Below are 27,995 nucleotides of genomic sequence, written 5' to 3'. Positions count from 1 at the left end.
ATTTAGGGAATCAACAGATCATCTTATAATATGGGAATGAATATCTGTCTAATTTTAATTAGGTAATCTCAGTGGCATTTAAAATCTCAGTGATTGTAACAAAACTTGAAACAAATCTCATTAGCGCCATCTCGATCGTTTTTAACTTTTTTTCGCTGGTTCCCTATTTTACATTCTTTTGTGTGGTGTTTCCTATCTTCACCCGTTGGTGTAGCGAAGTGTGGCGTATGCTAGTGCAAAAATAATGGCGACTGCCTGTTTCATCGGATGATCGCAGCTGAGCCTGAACTTGTGCAAAAAAAAAAGGAAAGAGGAAAATACTAGCTCTGGGAGATTTGAGATTGCTAGGATTGATGATATCAGACGGATATGTGATAACATGTGGTGATTATCATAATTTATATGCTGACTTTCAAAACAAGGTCCAGGAGGACAAAAAGAAGCTGAGCTGTGCAGTGTTTGAGTTTGACTTGTCTTGAGTTTTGTGCTTGTCTCGACTCGGGATCAGACGCCGGATTGAACGAGAATGGCGCAGTGCTCGCAAAGTGCCAGGGAGTTTATTCAAAACACTTTTGGACCAACTGTGGCAGTTGCATGCAGTCATGATGCAGAAGTTCTTGCACAAAAGAACAATTTATCTTTTGTGGAAATGGTCAGGCCATTTTGCAGACTAACTTCAGAAGGTATTAATAAGGTTTATCGCTAATCAGAACCGCAATGCCAATGTGTTGGATTGAAAAGGGGGCAAACAAAATGAAAAGTGAAATGAAATTAGCAATAATTTAACAATGTCAATCAATGATCAACGTTGTGAAGGTCACCCTGTCCCTGACAAAAGGTTTATTGTGAAAATAACAGAAAAATTATTATAAAAAATATAGATTTGTGAAGGTTTGAGGAAAATCCATCAATGATTGCAAAAGTTATTAACCGATTTAAGTTAGAATGTTTTGATTTGTGACATGACAGAGTTGTAAGTTCATGAAGTTAGGCCTTAAAGGTTAGGCCCTTGGCTAAGTGAGTATGCAAACAGCTTTCCCATAATGAAGATATAGACTCTTGATCTAGTCTCATACAGATCTAGATCTAAAAAGTTGGTAAAACTAAAATTCTAAAAATCAATGAAATGTCATTTAAAAATAAATGAGCTGGTTGTGGAATACTGCTTCATTCGGACAGTGATGCAAATGCACACTTGTCTCTTGCCAAGTGGAGGAGGGGGTTACTTTTTTATGGAGTATGTGGGCAATATTTAGCGAATATTCCCAGCAATCCTCAAATTGGCAAGAATCCACCTAAAATAGACTAGATGTTGAGGTATTGAATTATATAGTGTGGTTCGGTATAAAACCTTTTGAAAACTCCAACCTGCCATGATTTGCTTGTGGTTTAAGGTTTTGGGGTCAGATCTCTAAAGCTGCACTGTTGAAATGGCATGGTTTCAAATCCCACCCTTGATTCCCAATACTAATAGTAATTTTTCAGTTGTAAAATTGATAACAGTAGTGTTTATTCTGTTCAAATCAGACCTAGCTGAAAGTAGTGCATTGCAACAATAAATATTCACTTGGTCTGGCAGTTATAATGGTTTTTGGGCATAGTAACAAATTTGGCCAGAATGTGCCATTGGGAAGGGTGATTTTTTTTTTTTGTTCTAGATTCTCAGACATGGGCACCCCATCTTGTCTTTAGTTGGAGATGGGCAGGCTGATGATATACGTGGCCCATTTAAGAAAAAGAATATTCCTTACCTAGACAAGTAAGTCGTGGGTCTCTTAACATATTTTGTTCCTCTTCCTTCATTTGCCTCAAGTCTGGAGCCCTTTTATATAAAGACCAATGTAAATCCACAGAAATACAGTTTTGAATTCAATTTCGTACATAATAGTAATAAAATATTGATTTTATTTATCCATACAATGGATTTTATGTCTAGAGATAGGGCAAAGCTGCATTATCATGAAACCATAATTCCCTTTTCTGCTTCTCTTTCACAGCTCACATTAGAGACCCAGCTGGTCAACCTCACTCTATTCATAACCTAAGATTGATTGTCAATGAGATGAACACACAGCCTCCATCAGCTGGTATTCATCGTAAACTCTGTCATGATGCTGTGCAGAATTCACAAGTCCCCACTACCGAAGGGAGAGCAAACGTCTTGACAGTAGGTTCCTATGACCTGCAAATTAGTGGTGAGTTTATTCATTCAATATCAATGTTAAGTCGAGTATAAAGGTTCATGATCTTTCTGGACTTAAAGAGAAATTCCAGTAGTTGCAGTAAACACTGATTTCATGAGAAAGTCTGTAAAACAAGGCTTAATTGTCAGTATATCATCGAGGATCTAGATCTGGTACAGTTACATTAACTGAACTTTGTGAAATCTTGAAATCTACGCTGAAAAATGTTCACACCGAAGATCCCCAACACAGATAAGCGCACGTGGGACAATGTATAATTATTGCTTAGGGCGTCGGGCCCGACGCCCTACCCGATTCCTGTGCTTATTTGCTGATTTCTCAGCAGTTACATGTACACAATTTCTTCCAGAATTCTTTGGCACATGCGTTTTATTTATACAAACAGACACTTTGGTGGTCATTTCATTGGATTCTGTACGAACTCATTTTGATATCGTTACCAAAACTAGCATTTACCTTTAAGTTATCTACTGCATGTATAGTAACCCTAGCTCATGCTATGCGATTTGATGCAACGTTATTTTTCAAGAAATCACATTTTGCATTAAATATAAAAGTTCCAGTAAATAAAATCATTTTATTTACAGTTTGGCATGATGTTAAGAATACTAAAATCATTTACTTTGTGGCAAACCCTGTGGTCAGAGTAAAGTCCAAATCGGCTTCAAGTCGCATCAGATGATGACATCATTGCGATTTGGAATTGAATTTGTTTTTATTCATTCAGGGAGGCTCAAACTGGACTGAATTTGGATTTCAGTAGTTCTATTACTATTCTAAACTCTGATCCGTAAGATTTTACTAGTTGGAATTCCCATATCAAATGTTATCACAATTTCTTGGAAATTTGGATTGCAATGAATAGCACAGTGTGAGCCAGGCTTAAGATATATTCTCTCTTGAGAGATGGTAAATCAGTGAAGACAGAAAATCATACCATTTCTTGTTTCTTTTTTTTTTAAAGTCCATCTTCCTAGCAACCAAATGGTACTTTGATAATGTTTCAAGACCCATGCATCTCTGAACATTGTTTTAAAAATGCTGTGCCAAAATGAACTTGGTTCACTTGCATGCTTGGTATAGTGGCTCCAATGCTGTGTTCCATGTGTTTCACTTTCAATTCTATTTATTTCAATTTAATGTTAGACATGGTTTTTATATGTGGATGTCCTTTGTATATATTGTAAATGTTTGTTTATTTTGAAATGAAAGGACCAATAAAGCATAACATTATACCCCCCAAAAAAAAAAAATGACCGTGGACCCAATTAACAATAAAAAAATAAAAGGATTGTCACATTAAAAATCTAATAATTTTTTCATGTCTCTTCATCTGTTTTTTGTTTAAAAACATTCAGTCTAGAACATATTGAGTGAATTCAATTATAAAGCTTTTTTTGTACATGTAGTTTTGACGTAGCAAATGCATAATTCCCTTCTTCATTCCAAAGGCTTATACTCATTCAGTTCCCCTCCAATGTACAGTGGAACTGCAAGTGAAAGACCTGTTATTTCGCATCCCTTTTATAGAACAATGATATTCAATGAAGCTTGGTCATAAATTTTAATTTACATATCTTTGGAAGGTTTATATGTCATACTCTCAATTATGATTATTGATAATTATAATTTTCTTACCAACAATCATGAAAGTTAGGTTTCCTTTATTATTTAATACAATCTGTATATATATTTTTAATATGACTTATAGGCCTATGTTGTGTTTGAATGCATGTAGATTTAAACAACTTTGTGTGCTATGTAAGAGATGTGATTTATTAATTGATACAAACTAAGGTTAGAGTATATCCTTTTCCTCCATATGTTTCATACTTTTCTTGAATTGTTTTTGTTCTTTTCCATAGCCTCCACTCCATGGTATGAAGCTTATAGAGAAAGTGTTTTGCAGAACATGGCAACTTGTGACCATGAATTCATCAGACATTTTGTGGCTTGTATCCTTTCTCAGTCATGAATGTGACTTGTTGAGGGGGTTTCTCCGTTACCACCTGAACAAGATGCTCTTTTGCCTTTTGTTTATTACTTTTAACACGTTGCTTTTTAGAGAGGATATTCTTGGGATTGGGCCAACTAAGTATAATGATCAAAGGAAAACAAGCACTACTGAGGATAAAGGGATTAAAAGTGCATTTGAGTGCATTACATGTTGTCAACTATGAATAACACATTTTCTTCAGCATCTCTTGGGATTGATCTATTCTATGTAAGAAAAAAGAATGAATCAATCATATCATGTTCTTTTTAATCATTGGTAGATAATTTCCTTAATGGAGAAACCGCAGGTATGCTTGTAGTATCAACTGGTCATGCAGATCCTATGGATCAGTTTGTCAAGTTATCTCAAGAGCAGCATCATCTTCAACACACATCATCAGCTCCACATCCTAAGTGGCTCTGTCCTAATATATTCAAATACTATGTCCTGCTTCATGATAACTCAGAAGGAGAAGAGGAGAAGTGAGTCTCACGTAGAGTTACTAGAACCGCGAAGAGTGTAGGGTGTGGGGTTTATTGTTTATTCTTGTTTATATTTTTTTCACTTTGTTTAGCGTTGTTTAGTTTTGATAAGTTTGTTTTTGGGGAGAGATTACTGCTGCAGTAGAAACAGAGAGTCTGAATATTTTATGATTTATACTGTAAATAAAAACTATGGTATTTCAACCAATTCCCAGAAAAGAATCCACAGTGCATCTGCACAATTCCCAAGGGGGGGGTGGGGTTCATTAATTACGAGTTCGATTATAATTTAGGCAGTATGGATTTGCTATGCTAATGTAAGTGGTACACTGTATATTGAATATCAATTTACACACATGCATTGTACATAAGTCAGAACATATTTGAAAATTCAATCTTGAAAGGTAATTTCTACACTTGAAAAAATAACCTTATCCTGTTGAAGTGGTTTAATAGATATCTTCATTTCATTTTTGTTCATATTCCCTGTTTGATTAGAGCTGATGCAATCTATCAGAGCATGAAGTCTACCTACGGCAGTCATGCATGCCATCTTCTAAGGATCAATTCTAGAGCAATGACTACTGTAGATCCATCAGTGACTGCTGAACAGAACTCAATGCCTGATCCGTGGAGTCAGTATCTAAATAAAGTCAACCAACAGGTTAGTCAAAACTGTTCCGGGCCCCTTAGCATAAAAGTCACTAATTCTGCTATCCAATGGTAATTGCCATACAAGGCTTAACAGCCAATCAAAGGCAAACATTCCATGAAGTTAACATTGAATACTACAATTATAGCATTTTTTAATGCTATGAGTAGTTAGTCTAACTTCAATATATATATATATATAAATATTTTTTATTCATGCAAGCTTATAAATTACTGACTTTATCCCCACAGAATCATACTGTGGTTACAACTACCTAAGATTATTGTTATCCCATGTATAAAATTATTGTTCTCTTCTCCTTTCTTAATTTTCAACATAGAACATTTATTTTATTACTTTTACATGTCATTTTGTTATAGCAACTGTTATTGTATATTTTGTATTTTACCTTGTACAGAATTTGGCAATTCAGCCTTTTGCTGCGATGAAGTTTTCTGAATAAACCATTTTCATTTCAATTTCAAAAAATATTCCTATCATTTAAAGTGATATGTGTTGAAAGATTGTAATGCATGAAGGCATCTCAGAAAGCTTTCGAATATTCATCTTGTGAAATTCAAATGAAGCCAGAAAGGTATCCATGAATTATTTTTGGGAATGGTATTAGCAATTATTTTTTCCAACGGGAAAATATTTCATTTTTTTTGTATTGGGAAATCATATGAAATTTCCATCTGACTGAGATGCATTATTCTTTGTTAATTGTCAATGAATGACCACTGTTCCTAAATGGAACCCTGTATTTCTAACTCAAGACTGGTAACAATCACAAAACCTCATGAACAACATGTTCATAAATGTGGCTAATATAATCAGAGCTGGAGAAGGTGGGCTATCCAACCATCGAAGAGAATTTTGTGATTTTGGAAGCTATGTTACAGTTGACTGAGTAATTGTTTTGTTATCTCTCAGGAACCTGTTGAAGTAGATGCGGTACCGGCCAGTGATCCAGCCATGTTTCCAGATCAGGTCTCAGAGGGTACTGCTAATGACAATGTCAATATGGTACTCACACCAAATAGTTCAGAAGGTTAGTTTGTACATCTTCAATTAACTGCTAGTTAAAAGATGTTATAAGTTCAGATACAAAGATTGCATGAATAGTAATTGTGAAAAAATCATTACTTGTGTATGAAATCTTATTAGATAATCAGAATAACTGTTTTCTTTGTTTTCTCCATGTCGCATGGAGCTGTGATGAAGTTTTTATCCTTCCTTTTTTTCTTAGATGGTCCTAATGACCCATCCCCAGAGGACATTGTCATGGTCCAAGTTGATACCTCGCCTTCAAATGAGGTAATCTCCCATCCTTTAGCAGATGTCAAAGCCCCATCAGACACCCTGACAACCACCCAGACAGACCCATTGACACCAACCCAGTCAGACCCCCTCACAGACATCAGGACAGATCCTATCATCACCAGCAACGCTAATGGGAGTAACTCTATCCCGTCCAAGACTGCAAGTCAGGTAGCCAATGCTGTGAAGGTCACCGGAGGGGGCTCCTCTACCACCCATGGGGCTCACCTAACGTTGAGTGATCACGATAGATTGAGGATATTCATCCATGAATTTGTGGTGAGGGGCCTGCTACCCTACATAGAAAGGATGATTCGTACACTTACAGAACAGGTAAGATCTGTTGAACAGCGTGGAAAGTATTTTACTTCAGAAATGATTAGCCAGTATGTCATAAATGTCTGATAGCCTGAAAACAGCAAGACTGACAGGTTATCCGATGTGTATGTTATTATGCTTGATTATACAAGGCATGCAGCTGTAGGTAATGACAATGATGTAAGCTTTCTCAAAACATATAAAGGTTGTCCTGAAAAGAACCATATTGTTGTCATCAAACAACTCGAAGATATGGGCCTGTCGCAGGCAAGATATTCTTTGTTTTCTTTGCAGAACCTGTCAATATTATATTGTTTTATTCCAACTGTAGTAGTAATTTGTGTAACATTTTTGTTTTTTGCTTTGTTGGTTTTATGTGTGTTTTTTTTAGTCTCCTGCAGATATTAGTCTCCTGCAGATAATATTTTAATATGTGTATATGTATTGTGTTTATGGGATTATTTATTCATTACACTTTAGTGTTGTTTAGTAGCATTTATGTAGTATTTCTGGTGCAATACGTTTAATACCTTCCAGAATCACATTTAAATAATGAGCTACATATTTGTATCAATTATTGAATTCCTCTGTTTCTTTCCATAGCTTGCATCGAGGAAAGGTATCCAACGATCATTATTCAATGTAACCAAGAAGCTATTCATGGGTAACAAGCAAAATGAGAAGGTCCTATCAGCACCTGTTACAGACTCCTCACCAAAGTAAGCATATTTGTCATTTCAGTCTCAAAGCAATGTATTCATTGATTTTTCTCAAAATAAAATTCACAAGTCACACTGGAAAGTTGAAGTAATTATGTATATGAGAATGGAAAGAGGTAGTGTAATTTATCATAATGCAGTATAAGGAAATTGTTCTAAATGCAATTTTGCAAGTTATTTTGATTGATCTTGCAAGTTGCTCAATTACATGTTTTCATATTTGTATTAAAGAATTGACAATTTATAGGAAACCAGTTGTATAAATCAGGGTGGAAACAAAAATGATCCCTGAACCTGTTGTCTTTTTAGTTTTTATAGACACATTCATAGTACCATTGTATGTTTTCATTTCAGTGTATTTTGATTATCATTAGCTATGAAGTCATTAAGAAATTTGTTATGTCATTATACATTGTTAAATTTTCCTGGAAATGAGATTGACATGAATAAACACAAACATATATAGATGAGGTTGAGTAGATGTCAATTTCCATTTCATTTTTCCCATTTGATACATATGATTATAGCACCCTTTGTATTCATGAGATGTTGTTATTGTCTGTTTAAGGTATCTAAGGGAATCACCAGAGATTCAGATGAGACGACGAGCAGACCTGGCTTTCATGGTTCAGATGTATGAGATGGCTTATACCTCCTACCATACAGCTAAAGGGGATTTTGGTAATGATCAAGCTTGGATGCATTATGCAGGATCATTGGTAAGATATGAACAATGATGATGATGATGATGGTGACGATAACAACGATGATGATGATGATGATGGTGAAAATGATGATGATGATGGTGATGAAGATGATGGTGATGATGATGGTGATGATGGTGATAATGGTGGTGATGATAAGGATGTTGTTGATGATGATGTTGATGATGATCGTGGTAATGATGATGATGATGAAAAAAACTAGAATTATAATGTTAATAACATCAATAATAATAATAGTGATAGTAGTACTACACATGATTTATATAGCAAACATTCCATCTTAATTAAACCCTGAAGACATTTCAGAGAAAATTAATGACAAAAATGAACATTAAAATAGTGCTCTTATATACATTTCTAGTGTAGATATTTCTATAGCACTGTCTAAGATCATGTTATTCTTTGAAGATTTGTCTTTTTGAAACCACTTTTCCACTTGTCAAACAAATATAAAATACTACATCATCATCACAAGTATTGGTTTCAACCAATTCTCAGCAGAACCATAACCATTTTGACTGATGTAAATGCTAGATCACACAAACAAGGAATTTTCATATGATTGGTGTGTCTCTTGAATTTAACAGGAGTTTGCAGCTATATCTGCTTTCATGTTGGGCCACATACAGAAGTCTTATCCCAGTCATTACATGGAGAATGCAGTCACTACTTATCTCACATCATGCAAGTAAGTTATTGCCAATTTGTCTACTACCAACTCGTCCACTCACCACATCGTCTATTTTCATTTAGTCTAATGCCATTCCGTCCATCAACATTTCGTTTGAACTTCATCATTCTGTATTCCTTGCCATATCTTCATGTTTTGTTCAGAAAATAAATGATTCACCTTTTCTTCCTATGCTTGTCTTCTTTTGTTATTTTAGGCAACCCCAATTAGCAACGAGAGCTGTGTTAATGGGAACCGAGATCCAGAAAGCAAGGCGAATGTTTTCTGAGGCAGCTCTTGAATTCATCCGACTCACAGGAGAGGTAAGTTCAGCAATTTAAATGAATAACAGTGGCCCATTTCATATAAATTGTTATAGTAACAAATTTGCAATTACAGTTAAAAGCTACTGAAATCATTGTTATAGAAATTGTGTATTTGTTATCAAAACTGGTCTTTATGAAATGGAATCCGGGCCTTGGAATTCGATATTTTAAAGGCAAGGCCACTTTTCTAGTGAGGGCTGCTCTATATTACTACACACATGGGTTAATAAAAGTGGCACAAAAAATATCCATGAGAAACAGAGCATTGAGTCCACTCAACGGGGCATCCAAGATCAAGGCCCTTAGATGGCCCTAAAAGAAGCTTAGAACTATTTTTTTGGTCTGTGATAATCATTGATAAGATTTGAATTGATAACATTAGATGTAAAACTTACTTTAAAATTGTGCATTCCTGCATCACATCACTTTATTACAAATTCCAATAACCACAGGAATCCAACCTTAAATCGAAGAAAGGTAAATTGAAATTTGATAAATGTAAATCACTCTTATACATGTATAGACATGTACCCTGATCAAACAGAAATGTACTGCAGTATCTGCTTTACCAGAACACAGATACTTTTTTTAAGAGTATGGAAAGTTTGCTCGTCAAAATATTTTCACTTCTTTCCTTATTTTATTAGGATTCTGATTTGAGAAGTGCTCTATTCCTAGAGCAAGCTGCTCATTGTTTCATCAACTCATCTCGTCCTATGGTTCGCAAGTATGCATTTCACATGATCTTAGCTGGACACAGATACAGTAAAGCAGGCCAGGTGAGTATCCAATTGTTGTTCAGGTATGCTGAGACAAAACTCAGCAATTTTTTCATATTCAGATATGATGAGGCAAATCACCTCAAATGTGCTAATCAATTTACATTACACACTTCCGGTCCCAAATTTGTCTAAAGTTGCTTGGAAAAATTTAAGCCATGTTGCATGACATCTTACGTGTTCATTTTGACATCAAGAGTTTTTCCACCAAACCTACGCAAATCTTGACAAGTTTATTTTCATCTTAAACACCTGATTGGACAACCGTGATAGAAGGCATTGAGTTTTGTTTGTGAGCTATGCAGTTACAATACCTGAACAAGGTTTTATACTGTATTTTATTGGTTTTGTTATTTTAGCTGTGTGTTATGTCTTTGATGTGGAAGAGGTTCATCTTGGCAATGGATTGAGTAGAAGAATAGTAATCGGTTGTCTCACGATGGATCAAACGTTGTGGGAGAGCGACGTTTCATCTGCTAGCTGCTAGACTTTGTCTTGTCTATGTTTTCAAACCCCATAGTCCTTGTGAAAAATATATATATTTTGTTATGGAAGATGATTGTTTATATTAACCTTTTTTAAACATTCTTTAATGTTATCTTGTCTACAGAGGAAGCATGCTCTGAGGTCATACTGCCAAGCTCTGCAAGTCTACAAAGGCAAGGGTTGGGCATTAGCTGAGGTGAGTTTACTATCACATACGATTTTTTTCTGGAAATAAACCCCTGTGTAAATGTGTTTAAATAAAGATACAGTTATCTAAAATGATAATGACAATTCTTGAAAAGAAGATTAAAAAAACCCCACAAACTAAATCCTAGATATGTTCTGTCCACTCCAAAATTCATGAAAAAACCCATACCAAAGCCAAAGTGACATAGGTGTTGTAGTCTAATGTAGCGTCAGTAGGGTTAGCTATTATGATTTGTAATTGAATTATGGCAGAAAGTTTGGGTTGAGGTTAGGCAATGAAAGACTTCTACCTTTCACCCGATTGTTACTGAAGTATATCATGTTTCTTGTGATGATTATGCAAGTTAATAAAAGATAAACATCAAAGCCACATTGTCTTTAACTGACAATAATGTGGTACAATATCTAGTTTATGCTCTTTGAATTAAATTAGTTAAAGACTCTCATGATGGAAGAATATTTGACTGGTTGATGGGATCTGTGCAGCCATTCTATTTCTGAAAACAAATTGTGAAAATCTATCTGGGTTTGTTATCTAGAAAATGGAGCAGATTTGTTATGTTTCTTCTCCACTCTAAGCATTAATTGATTTTCTAAAATCTATTTGTTTATTAACAGGACCATATCAACCTGACTGTTGGACGTCAATCCTTCAATCTTAAGCAGCTGGAGAATGCTACTGCAGCATTCAAACATCTATTAACCAAGGATAGCAGACAACCTGCTGTTCAACAGGTTGCTTTCCTCAAAGAATATCTGTGTATCTACAAGGTAAGATGCTTTAATATTAGGATGGTGTGTTTGCTCAGTTGGTAGAGCGTCCATCTCACAACCGGGAGGTCGGGGGTTCAAATCGCGGCCGCATCAGACCTAAAGACGTTAAAAGATGGGAGTTGCTGCTACCCTGTTTGGTGTTCAATGATTAAAGGGATAGAGCCTCGTCCATCTGGCACTGCACAGCAGCTGGCGGGTCCACGATCAGTTGGGCAAAGCAAATTTTCGGAGTATTTCATTTTATGTCTATTTTGAACAATAAAATTTGGATTGGATTGGATTATTCTTATATTCTCCTTTGTATATGTCACCTATAGAAATGCCATTTGTGTAACTGGAATTAAATGCACCCCCACCTAGTTCCTCTGTAGCAAATCGAACTGTTTGTTTCTCATCTAGTAACCCACTCAGGACCTTAGCATAGAACTCCTACTTTCCACAATCTTCTCTGACTGCTGATAATTGAGCGTACCCATTTGAAGATTACCCTTCCGTACAAAATCTGTGTTGGTGAAAGCCCCATTATATCATACTTTTAGCATTATTATTGCTAGTAATATTTTTCAGTAATCTTGGATATTGTTGTCAATTATATGATATTGAGACAAATGAAATAATACATTTAAAATCAATTCTGTGGCATTGAATGATTTTACATGGTAGTATTTCAGTTTAATTTCATATTTATCTTGATAATTTGCAAAAATATATATTGATGTTATGGACCAAAGCTATCCATATCTTTTTTTAATTGGAGAAAGTAATGGATATAAATTTGATTTTGTCTCTACTCTCTTGCTTTTTTAGCAATCGGCTGAAAAAACCAGTTCATTCTGTTTGATTGTGAGTGAATATTTGAGAAAGGAAACCAGAAGAGGTGTTAGACCCCTGACTGATTTCTTGTATGAATCAGACTTTTGGGTTTTGTTAGTTTTGATAATTTTAGGGTTATGTAATCAATGTTATGTTCTTCCATAACAGCAACTGTTAACAATGCAATCCCAGGATGGTCAGTGTGTGATGCCATTACCTCAGCTTCCTCTTCCATTCATTAAGAAATCAGCCACAAGGATTCTTCTTGCCTCTCCTAAAAGACCTCAGTACACAGGTGAGCTTAGCCCCAGTTTTCCATTTCTGAAGTGGGAAGGGAATCCTCTTCTTCTTCAGGTGTTCTAAATTTTAATTGTGTTTGTGCATCTCACATAGATTCCATTTGATGATGAACCGGGGGCCGTTTCCTAAAGCTGTTTGTTAGTTAAGAGTGACTTTGTGAACGAGTGGTGATTCTTTCTTGTAAATTATATTCACCATTAAATGTTCATTGGTGATTATTTAGCATGTAAGAAAGGTTTACCATTTGTTCTTAAAGTCATTCTTAAATTTCGAACAGCTTTATGAAACACCCAACAGCATTTTTATCATGCTATTTATCTTAATAAGAAACATTCAAAGGTGTCGATTCCTTCAATATTTCAAGTATTATTCACAAAGTTGCTAACAATTTTGTATTTGAAGGTCCAGAGGTTGTAACAATTACTAAGTTGGATTGGAAAGAAGTTAAAAGACACAGAACTGCTATAGATAAAGGTTAGGCTTTATCCTTGTGTGTTTCAGGTGTTCATTGCACACATGGAAGAATCAGTTTCATATATTGCCAGTTCATTTAACCTAAATTTCTATTTGTTTTCTAGTTGGCTTTCCCCTCTGTGTTAGCCCCTTCTTTCCCACTCTCTTTTGGGCTTTCCCCTCTGTATTATCCCTTCTTTCCCTCTCTCTTTTATTGAAATATAATAAATGAATGACTAATAATTGAGTATGTTCTTCTTTAATTTATTTCAGACTTTGTACCATAATACCCCCCCCCCCTTTCCATCAATCCTGTATGAAATTATAAAACATTAGATTTACTCATTCAGCCCTATGGGATTATTGAATTTTGTTATATGTAACAATTTGATATGCTTTTCTTCAATCAATATTAAAGAATATAAATCTTATTTTGTTGTACAATAAGATTCAAGACTAGCAGCAACATCGGTGACCTTTGGTCGTATCTTTGACCGAGCTGAGATGGAGGACTGGTGCAATATGGAGGAGGCAGTTGCCACGGTAGCGAATAAACAGAAGTCTCTTCCGTCTTGGTTTCAGTACCACCCTCAGTTGCTTCATAGCGGTACAGACAACTCAACAAGCCCTCTGGGTATAGTAGGAGGTAAGGATACAGTTTATACAAAGCACAGTACAGGGTCCGGTTTCATGACACTTCGAAATCGATTACAAATCATGCTCTTAACCAATGAAATGACAGGATCTTCTGAGCTTATAACAGTAACTAACGACTGCTAAAGGGATACAAGAATGAGGTCTTGGGTGGTTGTCTCTAACGTTTCCTTTTACAGTACATGCTCGATGAGAAAATATATGTTATAGATAGAGCAAGCTCAGCTGTATTTGACCCCTAAAATCCCTTTCAATTATGAAGTATTGTTTTCTTCTACAAAAGAGCATTCCCTTTAATGTACCACTGTACAGATAAGCATTACATTTAGAGGCGAGGTCTAATGTGGGACGACATTGACAAGCAGCCTACGTATTCTAGTAATGCAGATTACAGAAAGGTTAACATTTCTTAAGAGCAGATTACACATTAAAATAAAGAGCAAAATATTTCTTGATCCTTACCTGCCTATATGAATGGTAAATCGACATCATGGTATTTATGCATTCTAAGATATTGTGCTTTGGTAAAATTCTGGGACTCTAGAAGGCTTGAATGAGATATGTCTTACCTATAACCCCTCCACACTGCTTCATCCTATCTGGTCTTTCTTCAGAACCGATGACAATTGAACTAGTCTTAGAGAACCCACTCAAGGTACCTATCATCCTCACCAACATCACCCTACTCTGGAAATTTCTACCTGTGAACTACGAGGGCGGTAATCAAGAGAATCCAGAGCAGCAATCGTCAGTTTTGTCAAATGAAGCTGACGTAAGAGATGATGGAGTAAGTTTCTTCTCTTTCAAATTTTTGGAATTGCCTTAATAGTTGATTGATTAGTAAAATAAACATTATGCAATCACCATAGTTCATGCTGAAGTATGGTCTAAACTTGCCAAGTATGTATCCTCCACCTGTCATGCATGTAATATTGTTAAAACATGCCTTATGCTCTTATAGACCTTTGTGTATAGTTCAAGCAGATAAACTTGACAGATATAAATGAACTTTATTAATAATGATAATATATCATTCGTATATCATGTATCATTTAACATCCTTAGGTGCTGCCATAGGAGATATATTTGAATGTGAAAGAAAGTTGAGACATTCTGAGTAATGAATTTGACATAAATTTCTCATATTTTTCTTTAGGTTGGAAGTGTAGAAAATGTAGTAAAGGTTGAAAGCATTCCAGAAGTTGTTTTAGCAGCAAATGACTACAAGCTGGTGAGTCTTATTTATTTCTGAATTTCTATACTTTATTATTATCATTGATATCAATGATTTTAGTAGGACTTGAAGTGATATCAAGTTTGAACTAAGATGTTGATAATCATATAAATTTTGTTAAAGAGGTAAATTAAATTATTGGTCTGAGAGGATGTCTTAAAAAAAATAAAATCAGCAATTTTACATAATATCAAAACTCTAGTTGGATTTAAATGGAATGGATCTTATACTGAAATATTATTGGTTTGAATACCGGACAGTAAAGATGCACAGTTTGCCTTCATCAGAGGAAGGGATGCAAATGATCAAAGTGAAACAAAGCACAAAGAAAGTAGAAGGGAAAAAAATGAATAAATAAAAACACTGATAGTTGAGATAATGTGACATTGAACAAGGCTTTGTTTCAATTCAAATATATATTAAGATGGAATTATATGATTTCAGACTTAGATTAGCTTATTGACTCTTAAAAATCTTCAAATCATTATGAATAAAATCCTTATATTTCATCTTAATTTGTAATACTATTTATCTACTGATCACCTGTGCATTTGATGTAGACCAATACTGTCACTGCTGGGTAATTTGTATATATTTAATCTATGCTGACCGAGCACTTTGTAACTTATGGCATATACGCTATACAAATGTCGACCATCTGTAGACAAACACACACACATATAGTTACAGTTACTCAAAATATGTTCCTGTGGCATTTGCTCAAGTCTTAGAGTTAGGATTGTAATAGAGTTTTGGGTTGCAATAATGTAAATATTGGGACCATTTATTTAGTTTTGCAGGTTAGGTTTTATGTTTGGCTTAACATGCAATTTTTCATCGGAGCAATTGTTGCCAGAGCAAATGTCCTGGAACTGTAGTTACATGTCCGTCTGCTTGATATTTTCTATTACTACAGCTTTACTTAGGCCTGACACCACTCCAGACAGGAGAGCTTCATATAACAGGTGTAGCATACAGCCTATCAGCCCAACCTTCCACCAATCAGATCACAGAACCGTCAACCAATCAAGAGGTCATTGATGGCAGGTCAGGGGTCAAGAGACCAGTCTCGTTAGGGTCAAGTGTGGCACAGGTCCAAGGCATGCAGGATCTTGACATCCAAGGACCGAGGTTGAATGTGACCAAAGCTGAGAGATGTGGTGTGGTGTATGGACCTGATAGGAGACTAGATCCAGTTATAGCTCCTCCCATGCCACTGCTAGAGGTATTCACACTGACTTCTACTCATTTATTTGGTTAATTACCTAACTTAGTGATGTTATGGGTAGATTCAACATTTCAAATAGCAAAGAATGCAGACATTGTTCTTATGATGTACATGAGCAAAATTCAGACAAGTTTCAGGATTTAGGATTCTATATTTGATAAATACGGTGTTTATATCTTGGGGGCATTTCATGAAAAAAATTAGTCAGTGATTTTCAGTGACCATTGTTGTAATCCATTTAAATCCTTGCATCTGATAGACTAAGCTATTTTTCAGTGAAAATCAGTGTTTTACATGAAACACTTCCCATATCTGCATGAGGGACCTGTTTCACAAGCCATTCTGGTACATTTGTTTAAAGAAATGATGATTTTATGGGATGGCAATAAACTCATTTCCTTGTGATGATTTCAATACAAGGGCTTCAGGTTGACATGTTTTCCCATTGTTCCCAAATACAATCATGTCTATACATTGCCATGTGTGAACATTTTTTTGACATATTTGCTTGAATGGAGACATTCTATATCACTGTTCCTCAGCTTATTAGTTCTGAAAATGTAGTAGTGGTTATGTCATCTGACTGCTAAAAGGCATGGGTGCTTGTTGATAAACAATCGGATCTTTTTGCTTTGTATATATTTAAAGTTGTGTGTATTTGAAAAGTGAAATGATGTTATTCAGTGTCAAGTGATAGTACTTCATCTTTCTGTTTGTATTTCAAGGTTACATTTTCTTCAATGCCAACAAACCTAATGTGTGGAGAGATCAGTCAGATCAATGTAGAGATCTCTAACAAGGGAACATGCCCACTTCACAAACTACATACCATCTCGGACAGACCCGAAATCTTCTCATTCGGAGGACACTCCCATGGATTCCCTTCAAACTCTTCTTCCAGCCAATCACTGACCAGCAGCAGTAGTAACTCTAGTAGCCTCAGCCAATCAGGAGGCCGGACTGTTCCATTGTTAGATTCGGGGGAGTGTGTGATTCATGAGATTGAAGCGGGCCAGTGCAATGTGAATAATGTGACTGAAATTGTCTTGCCAGAGGGGAGGCTCGTTCCGGATGCCTCGTTATCAGTGCCATTGTGGATCAGGGGTCCAGATGAAAGTGGTCTTCATGATGTTAGGATGTTGTTCTACTATGAAACCACTGAGGAAAATACTAAGATTAGGTGAGTGAACATTTCACAAAACACTTCACAGTCTTCAATACCTCCATGTTAGCCCGGTCCTTTTAGGGTTGATGATGTTGACTAACGGAATAGATGTGAATTTTACTTTACATGAAAAACACAACTTATGTTTAAAGGTCAAGTCCACCATAGAAAAATGTTGATTTGAATAAACAGAGAAAAGTCAAATTAGCATAATGCTGAAAATGTCATCAAAAGCGGATGTAAAATAAGAAAGTTATGAAAATTTAAAGTTTTGCTTATTTTTCACAAAACAGTGATATGTACAACTCAGTGACATGCAAATGAGACAGTCAGTGATGTCCCTCACTCACTATTTCTTTTGTTTTTAATTGTTTGAATTATACAATATTTCATTTTTCAGAAATTTGACAATAGAGACCAACTTGACTGAACTTTATAGTATTAAACAATTTTTTCCACATGTTCAGGGAGAATTCAATCGTTGTTTCACTTGACAATAAGGAGAAATATTTTGGATATTTCATATTCCATATAACAAAATACAAAAGAAATAGTGAGTGGATGACATCATCAGTCTCCTCATTTTATATTGGGACCAGGATGTGCATATAACTGTTTTGTGAAATTAAGCGAAATTTTAAAATGTCATAACTTTTCTTATTTTATACCCCATTTTAATAAAATTTTCGGTGTTGTGCTTGTTGGATTTTTCTCTTTTTATTCAAATTAACTTTTTGTTGGGGTGGACTTGTCGTTTAAATACATAATAAATTTGATAAATTTTACCATTTTGCAGTTGACTTTTCAACTAACTTCATGCCTTGTAAAAAGCCAGACATGTGATAGATCAGCATGCCTACATAAAAAGAAGATCCAAGAAACAGGATGTAGGGTTTACAAAAATGGTTTTTCTATATAACCACCAAGATGTGTTTAATAGTACCTTTGAGGTGATATTTTATCCCAAATACTTCCTTTTGATTTTGTCTCGTTCTCTCCAGGCATAGAACATTACAGCACACAACCACTATACAGACGAGTAACTCAGTATCACTATCAGCTAGAGCAGATAGAGCTCAGTCTGTTGATAGTAGGAGAGAGGAGGATACCAATAGTCTCAACCTCATCGTCTCACTCACAATAGAAAACATGAACCAAGTAAGATATAAGAAAATTATTTGGTATTTATATTTACAGAATATATATATAAAATGTGATTTGGGCTATTACCAGTATAGAGTATTTCAAATATAAATATGCAGAGGAAAATTTGAAGAAAAAAAAGTAAAAGTTGAAGAGATGTAAAGGTTTAGTGCAAATCAGTGCATAAAACTATACAAGAATAGTGATATCAATGCTCAAGTTTGGTATTGGGGTATATGGCTGTGGAACTGGACTTCCTCGCTAAGCGCCTTTTCTCTTTCAGACATAGGTGAACAAGACTTTCCACCTTCATTTGCTGTCACAAGCCAAAAGAATCCATCCTTGTATGTGATAAATTAGTTTCTGTTTCTGTTTTTGGTAACTCCCGTAGGAACTCGGCAGGACAGCATTTTCCTTGTAAACGCCAAGCTGGTATATAACCAATTACCTATGAAACATTTTACGTCTAGGTTAATCAGTCATAATGGCTGACGTTGTAGACGACAGATATCACTATCGAGCCTTTTTTTATCAAAGTGGAGACAATGGCAGAGTTGGGATTCGAACTCACAACCTTGCGATTATGGGTCCAATGCTCTAACCACTGGACCACACGACCCGTGTGGTCCATGCTACTGTCTCCCCTTATTTTTCCCGTCAATATTCCGTTTCCTGATTGCTATGATGCAAATTCTGTTTTACAAAAGTCCCATGATTCTGGTAATGAAACTTGAATGCTTTTATTGTTTGTGCAGGTGCATGATTCCAGCATTACAGAGATCAGCTTACAACATGTGACAGGGGTCAGCCACAGATGGTATCTTTCTCCTTTAGTCACGCCAGATGCAGGTCAGTTCACATCGAGAATAACATGTCATGCAGGTGACAGGGATGGTATACAAGTAATGAATGTGTACAAGTGCAATGGACAGAATACTTCATGAGGTGAAAGATGAAATGATCCATTCAATGAGGCGTAGCTAAGTTGAATGGATCATTATTTCATCTTTCACCGAATGAAGTATTCTGTCCATTGCACGAATGAAAAATAAATTCATTATTTGGTTTTATGACACCTGAAAAATGTGGGTTTTTTTCATATGAAATTCATGAATTTCGATGCAAAACATGTTCATGCAGTGCGAGTTCGGTCTGTTGATTGTTACGTCATTACAACATGCGCACTGCTGGTGCATGAGCTGCATGCAGTCTCGATCTCGGTGCGTGAGTGCAATGGACAAAATCGTATGGATCCAAAATTGCACGATGAATGGATCCAAAATTGCACGGTTGATGACGTCATTGCTAAATGGAATGAATGAACGATATCAAACAACCAATCAAATCACATGGATCTATCTAGGTGTCGTATAATGTTTCTTAAAGCTGTTCATTAGGGACTTTACAAACGATTGTTTTATGCTCTTTAAGTGTTAGGTACGCTACATTGGGATATATCATTTATCACAAGGAAGGGTAACATGTAACAGTCAGGCATAAAGTCTTTTGTAACTTTTCTACCAGCTTTAGGAAACACCCACCAGGGTCCCTCAATACAAAGCTTTGCAATGATCGTACGAAAAGAATTTATGATTACTTTGTGTTGTGGTTAGGGATTAGGGTTATGATAAGGTTTTGATTCAAGAATGATGAGACAATAAGGAAAAGAAATCTGAGAATTAGGGGATAGGGTTTATCTTTTACTTCGCTTTAATATGCAAGTTTTTGATGGGAGAAACTTTCATTGGATATCTGTCATGAATGCTTATGGTTGTTTGAGATCATATCAACCTCTTGTTCAATTCATTGGAGATGAATTTACTTATTTATCAAGTGGGAGTTCTAGATCAATGTAATTAAGGTAAGTCATTTGATTCTTACAACATTATGTACAATTCAAAACATAAATGAATTGCAATGTCACATTTACATATTAGCTGGCGGTGTGACAGTGTTCAGGAGATGTCTAAATGAGAAGCTTACATTGTAAGCAGTAGATATGAAGTATATCATACATATACAATATGTTTTCTTTTGTTATAATGTGTCATATTATACAATTAATGCACATTTATGAGTGTGTTATGACGATGCAGCACACTCGAGGGTATTTACAATTATGCGAAAGCAAGAGGCGCTTGCGCCGAGTGCTTTTGCATAATATTGTGAATGCCCGAGAGTTGCTCGCATCGTCACTTACATCACGAATCTTAAAATGTGCATTAATTGTTTTATAAAACGGGTCGGCAAAATGATTTTTTCATGGAAACCTTGTTCAAATCCCTCCAACTTGTGTACGATCGCACAGACGAAGAGATCACAAGACTGTCAATTATGACATCACAGGCATATCTACTATGTGCGCCTAAGTAAGCGCATCAAAATCCTAGCCAGCCTCTTTTACTGAACGCGTATCAGTTTTTACGCGCTACTGGAACTAATGCTGCACAAAAATTGCACGGTGTTGCACAAAAAATGCACAGTGCTGCACGAAAAATGCACGACTGGAAGGTTGCGCATAATTAAAGCATGAACACGTGACTTAAATACGCACTCACCATTGGCTACATCCTTGAACCCGTTTTATAAAGAGTTTTGTTTGAAGAATAATGTTTATATTGTTTCAGATCTAAGGATTGGAAGTGGCGAATCTCAAAAGCTGTGCTTCAAGGCGAAACAATTAGGTATGTCCAGGGATTAGAATTAATTGTTGTTGTAATGTTGTTATTCACATTTTACTAAATCATCAAATTAAAAGAACATTATTTTACTAGATCATCAGATGCATTTTTTTGTATATGTTGTGAGAAATGTTTTTAAGCTTGCCTGTGTTGATAACATGTATGGATAATTCAGGAAAGTTAATATCAATTACATTTCTTGGGCGCCAATTCTGTATATACATGTATGCTCTGTCACTCATGATATGAAGGAAACGGTTGTGTTGTTTGTAGTTTTTGTATTGTGAAAACGGGTTTAAGGCTGTAGCGTATAGCAAATGGGCAGCAAGTTGTATATGTAACACTCTGCCATGATTTTGCGCTGCTAGCATCTTAAAATTAGACACCATGGCCCGTATTCTGAAGTCTGGTTTAACTTAAAATCAGGTTTAAAGTTGTGGTTTAAGTATAGATAGCCAATTGTTACATAAATCACTAACATTAGAGATATCATATTTTTTTTAGCTCATTTGGCTCTCAAATCATTCTTAATTGTCTAGGAAGTATGAAAAGATTATTGTCTTCACCATGGATGAATTAGGAAAGAGCACAGTGAAAAAAAAGACATGTACAACTTAATAAAAATTTTGACACTTTTGGCTTCCCATAAACTTTAGCACAGAGTTAGACCATGGTCTAAGTTAAACCTGACTTTTGGCTTCCCATAAACTTTAGCACAGAGTTAGACCATGGTCTAAGTTAAACCTGACTTTTGGCTTCCCATAAACTTTAGCACAGAGTTAGACCATGGTCTAAGTTAAACCTGACTTCAGAATACGGGGCTACGAAAAAAGAGAAAGCTATCGTAGATTTAGCTCGCTCACTGCACTGAGGTGTGCATAGTATAAAAAAAGGCTTCTTTTTTGATGCCATAGCAGAAAGTTAGTCTCCTTGTTCTGTGTAATCCATGGAAATATGTTGAGTTATTGATAACTTATCTTATGAAGAAGGTTATGCACTCGTTTAAGTTTGTGTTATATAAGTAATGCAGACATCCCTGGTATTCACAATTTTGTGCTAAAGCATCTCAAGTTCACTGCATTGCTACGAACAGATTCCCACCTATTCACTATTCGTATGTTGAAGGTAATGAAATCTCACAATATTTCATTATTTATATCTGTTTTATAGAAGAGCCACATAGATCTGCTGTTACATTCTCAAGTGTGCTCTTTGGCAAAGATAAGGTAAGAAAACAAAATGGTATTCAATTGTTAATGCTAATTCTTTTATCTTATATATCGCAATGTCTATTGAAGTATCTGTTGGTGTTTTGTAAGATTGCTGCATACTGGTATTGATTATGGTTTATACTAAATGTCATGAAAAATCAGTTAAAGCCAAGTATCTGTAGTTGCAGTTTTATGAGAAAGTCTTTAGAATCGTAGCTCAATGTCATCACCTATCTAGATCTGGTTTATTTTTATGCACATAAACCTGACTCTGTAAATTCATGAGATCTAAAAAATTTTTTATCATACTTAAGATTAACAACATAGCTTTGCACATGCTGGACAGCCATGCTAATTTTGTCTATTTCTCAGCAATTCAGCATTTTTTACCAGAATATTGGGGCACATATTTTCATTTATACAGGGGTGTGAAAGTTCAGATTTTTAGCTGATTTCAGATTTTTTTGTTTCGATTTTAGCTTAATTTCAGCTTATTTTAGCTTTCCTCAGTACAAAAGTATGGGAGCTCTGTCTATTTCAGACTTTTTCAATACTCTTCAGCTTTTTTCAGATCTTTTTATTTGTGACCACTCACACCCCTGTTTATACTTACATACCAGTACACAAACATTTGGTTGGGCATTTTATTTAAATCTATTCAACTGATTTTTGCTTATGTTACCCCAACTGGCTTTTTCGTATATGATAAAATCTATCCCTTTTTTCAAATGCATTTGTGCCATTTACAATACATCTAGATGTGTGTTGGAAATGTTGAAATATTGGAATAGCTCCCCTGTTTATCGATACATTCAGCCTTGCCTTATAGAAATTATGACCTCTAGCATTATCATATGCATCGCAACATGATTGTTAAAACTTCCCCCCCCCCCACCATATGTGGGTGCTTCATGGTCTAGTGGTTCTGGCTGTCGCCTTTGAAACAGAGGGTCGTGGGTTGGAATCCTAGCCATGGCATGTTTTCCTTCAGCAAGAAATTTCTCCCCACTGTGCTGCACTCGACCCAGGTGAGATGAATAGATATCTGGCAGGTGTAATTCCTTGCATGCACTGAGTGCCGGTGACGGTAGCTCGAGCTAAAGACGGTAATAATAGCAGCGCTTTGTGTCCTCTGGCAAAAAGTGCTTTATATATCCATTGTTATTATTATGTCATTACTATCCAGGCACCGAGTAACTCCATGCCATGTGCAGATTTCTATCTCCGCTCCAAACTGAAGGATAGGAAAAGTGAGACTGGTTTGATAGGTGATAGTCCCTTCTCACCGGCTACCACTCCAGGGAGTATAGGAAGCAGTAGTACAGAGAGTTGGTTGACTACCAGGCAGACAGCACCGGTAGACAATATGTTAGTGGAGTGTAGTTTGGCTGATACAGCATTACTTGTCTTATGGAAGGTAAGAATTATGGAATTAATGACAGTGATGATAATAATAATGGTATATTAAACCAGGATAGCCACTTCAGTTTCCAAAAATGTTCTCCCAGCAGGCCCTGCTATTACTATTGTTATTAATCTGTTGAGACTTACCTACCTAAATGAAAAAAGAAATCTTGTTTTCATATCTATTGTAATAAATTGTTATTATTATTATCATTATTATTGTTATTATTATCATGATCATTATTATTATAATTATTATTATTATTGTTATTATTATTATTTATGTACTGCTCTTTTTCCCAAATAACAAAAGAACACATCAAGTATAGAATGAAATGTGTAATGATGGATACATATTGAAATAATGGATCAGCCCCAAAATGTTTTAGCATTTTATCTTTTTGTTTCATCATGATCTTACAATATCTTTACTGTAGAACACCTGATGAGTGTATTTTGTTTTTGTTTTATTTCAGGCCTTTGTTGTTGATGAAGATGGTGATGACCATGTATTATATGGTCAGAGTCATCTTACAATTGATCAGATCAGCACAGATACACTATCACATCCAGTAAGAAAGGTATGACTATTATTACTATTTCCAACAATGAACACTTTGGATTTGACAGATCAGTTAGGCATTTGGCTCATTATAGGGGGCTGTAAAATACTACAATGTATTTGACGTAGGTTCTGTTGATGAGTTACATAAATACCATTTTGCATCAATGGAATACCATCATGCATTTGATTGTTTGATTTGATAGGTCCTTCTTTATATCATGAACATTTGTTAATTATTATTCAAAAATGTTGAAAAAATTATTTTTTATATTTATTTGAACATTCTTAAATGATGAAAACTGCTGTACTCATTGGTTGTTTTCATTTGGTAATAATGCATCTTCCTCCTTGCTTTCATTTATTTCATATTATTGCAAATTTGGAGAAAAATTGAAAAGCAGTCAAGGAAACTTCCCAAATAAGGAGGAGGAGGATTAATCTAATTGAAATAGATAAATATATAAAAAAGAATTAAATGTTTTTCAGCCTTTGAAATAGGAAAAGTACTGACTGGTTTAGATGGGCATGATGAATTCTGATTTAGGGCAACTCCATATAATACTTAATACCCCTTTTGTGTGTATGTAATACAGCTTCCCATAGAGCAGAAGCAGGTTAAGTTTATCAAAGAACCAGTGAGTCTAGAACCAGTCCTTCCAGGCCATGAGGTCATGTCATCATTGCTCAAATACAGCTTACAATACACAGAAGCTGTACAGAATGACTTCAACAAAAATAGGTGAGAATACTTCTTCAATTATCAGCACATGGGACTGAACACTATCGGTTGATTGATATGGGAATAGCGTGTAATTCGTTATGGTAATGAATTTGAAATGAAATGCACATGAGGGCAGAGCGAACATTGCCAGTGAAGAAGCCACATCTGTTTCTATTCTGATCCATTTTCCCAATTATTTTAAATCTTATTGACAATAATTGTAAAAGAAAAAAATATATCCAATGCATTTTTACCTTCCTATAATATTCATATGCATTGAGTTTTATATTAGCAATAAGATAATTACTTATGAATGATTTAACATGTGAAATGAGAAAAGTATAGTATTTTGACTGTTAAATGGTTGTTTACTGAATGAATCAATAACCAATAATCATGCCTGCCAATAATTGTAAAGATTAGTGAATGAATGCAACCAGTTTCAATTATTTCTTGTCAAGTTTGTAATTTCATCAAAACATTTGATTTGACTTGACCTGTGTGCTGTTTCTTCTGATTTGTCTTTACAGGATATGTACACTGTCAATAAAATTATTGCTATGTAACTGCACTGACTCATCATTAAATGTATTGATAGAGACCACATCAGCCATAGAGAATGAGAGGTGAGAATGAGTTACTGTCTGATGGGGTGTTGTTAAAAACTATTCGCAATCGATTGCAAATTTCAGTTGAAAATTTTCAAGTGATAGATCAATTTTAACTAAAGAAGATCATTTTAACTTGTTGATAAAGAAGCAGGCAATCAATGGATTGAAAATTTGCAAGTAAATGCTAGGTTTATGATTGATTTGGGGACCTAAATTGACTTCTATTTAAGATCAATTTATTCAACTTATGGAGTGTTACAAGAAATTTGCAATTGATTGCAATTGACTTGCAATCAATTGCAAATTTCTTGTAACACTCCATAAGTTGAATAAATTGATCTTAAATAGAAAATATGTACATTAAACTGTTTTTTAAATTTTCTTTACAATGTGTGGTAAAAATATGTATACATTATTACAATATGTTCATTCAGATGTATGTTCTTCAGATTTTAAAGAGGTCATATATTATTGCATGATATTTGATAAGTGATGAAGGCTTCTGGAATCTGGAAGGAATTTTATTTTTTATTTCTTCGTATCTGTAATTACAGTACAACGGAGCAGAGTGGATCTCGTATCACGTCACCTCCTACTAGCAATGGTTTCAGCTGGGTGAGTCAAGCTAGTCGTCATCTTACCCTAGACTCCAGGCAGGAATGTCAGATGGGTCTTCTCTCATGCTGCACTCAACCAGGGGTTTATGATCTAAGCAGTATCAGGGTATCAGCCATTACTTCAGACCTGGCGAAGACAAAGAGTCTCATTCTGCAACAGAAACTCTCACCATGCTTACTCACTGTTACTTCATCAACATCTAGCTAGACCCATCAAGCTATCAGCTATCCTTTCAGACCTGGTTAAGGCAATGAGTCTCCTCTTGCAGCAGAATCTGTCAGCATGCTTTACTTACTGTTGCATCAACAACACCTATCTAATCCCATCAAGTTACTGGCTGTTGGTCCGGACTTGGCTAAGACAAAGAGACTCACCTTGCAACAGAATTCATCTTGCAACAGGAACTGTCAGCATGCTTACTCATTGTTATATCAACAACACCTAGCTCAGACCCATCAGGGTATTGGCTATTGTTGAAACTTTGTTAAGACAAAGAGTCCCACCTTGTAACAGAAGCTCTTACCAAGCTTACTGTGCATCAACACACAAAACAAAACCCTATCAAGGTATATGCTATCCACATAGACTCGTCTTAGACAACGAGTCTCATCCTGCGAGAGACACTCAGCATGCTTCCTAGCTAAACCAACAATTACCGAATCAGCTGACAGTTCAAATTTTGTTACAGCAAAGAGTTTCATCTTGCAACAGAACTCATCTTGTAACAGAAGTTCTGAGCATGCTTTACTCACTGTTGCATCAACACACCAAGCTTAACATATCAAGGTATCTGATATTACCATTCAGACCTAACTAAGACGGAAAGTCTTATCCTGCAACAGGAAATCTCAGCATGCTTACTCATTGATTTGGAAGCATCCATGCTATTATTATTTTTTTTAGATTGACTGTTTTGCCTTTATGCTGGGCTAAACTGCATCTTACTTCCACTGTTCAATCGGAGGAACATCTGGCCTATAGGGATTTGTTGGCTCTATGACTGTGGTTTGATATAGTAGTTGATTCACCTGACCAGCAATTAAGTTTTGATGCCAGCCAGGCATCTTTAATGTCCTTTGACCAGCTGTTAACCCTCATCTGCCTTCTTTACCCAGATTTCATTGGTTACCTGGTGATGTCTGAGGCAACAATAACCCAGTTTTAGGTAGAACATACATGTAAATGTGGTTGGTGAAACACTTGTGGTTTACAATAATCTTATTTTTCTAATAATCTTAGATTTCTGGACAAGAGTTGAATGAGCTTTTTGTTTACTATAAATCGGACCTGTTACTATGAGCTGATAATTTATTCTTTACCCAGTATGAATATATGTGTTCAGGCTGTAGAGCCAGAAATCGATCATGTAGTCCAAACAGTCAGATACACGTAATAATCTTGATTTCATTGTTTGTCAGTATTTTATTGGTATTTGATCTACTTTTCAATACACTGCTGTCTGTGTTTGTCTACTAAGTCTACATTAGCCTTATGTTTCTTCATGCTCATCTTGTCTGTCCTTATGTATCGCTTATA

General features: G+C 35.5%; 1 protein-coding gene across 1 annotated transcript; it reads left to right on the top strand.

Moving 5' to 3' along the window:
- The first annotated feature begins 206 nt into the window (after positions 1-206).
- On the top strand, positions 207-19,607 carry LOC121408042 (trafficking protein particle complex subunit 8-like). Its single transcript, XM_041599352.1, has 22 exons — positions 207-683; positions 1,998-2,195; positions 4,070-4,159; positions 4,508-4,682; positions 5,181-5,346; positions 6,268-6,385; positions 6,584-6,987; positions 7,576-7,691; positions 8,260-8,410; positions 9,004-9,104; positions 9,304-9,409; positions 10,060-10,191; positions 10,802-10,873; positions 11,503-11,655; positions 12,640-12,766; positions 13,673-13,870; positions 14,493-14,665; positions 15,035-15,109; positions 16,029-16,337; positions 17,066-17,520; positions 18,507-18,663; positions 19,404-19,607. The coding sequence occupies exons 1-22, from the start codon at positions 527-529 to the stop codon at positions 19,590-19,592; spliced, it is 3,822 nt and encodes a 1,273-aa protein (XP_041455286.1). The 5' UTR covers positions 207-526; the 3' UTR covers positions 19,593-19,607.
- The last annotated feature ends 8,388 nt before the right edge of the window (positions 19,608-27,995 follow it).

The sequence above is a fragment of the Lytechinus variegatus genome, chromosome 2 (genome assembly GCF_018143015.1).
Source record: "Lytechinus variegatus isolate NC3 chromosome 2, Lvar_3.0, whole genome shotgun sequence".
NCBI classification, from domain to species: Eukaryota; Metazoa; Echinodermata; class Echinoidea; order Temnopleuroida; family Toxopneustidae; genus Lytechinus; species Lytechinus variegatus.
This window is presented reverse-complemented; position numbering and strand designations above follow the sequence as displayed.

Bases quoted from the DNA above. Each gene is read 5' to 3' on its own strand.
- LOC121408042 (XM_041599352.1), top strand. From the start codon at position 527: ATGGCGCAGTGCTCGCAAAGTGCCAGGGAGTTTATTCAAAACACTTTT. The intron at 8,411-9,003 runs GTAAGATATGAA...TGAATTTAACAG, and splicing joins TGCATTATGCAGGATCATTG to GAGTTTGCAGCTATATCTGC. The intron at 12,767-13,672 runs GTGAGCTTAGCC...TTGTACAATAAG, and splicing joins TAAAAGACCTCAGTACACAG to ATTCAAGACTAGCAGCAACA.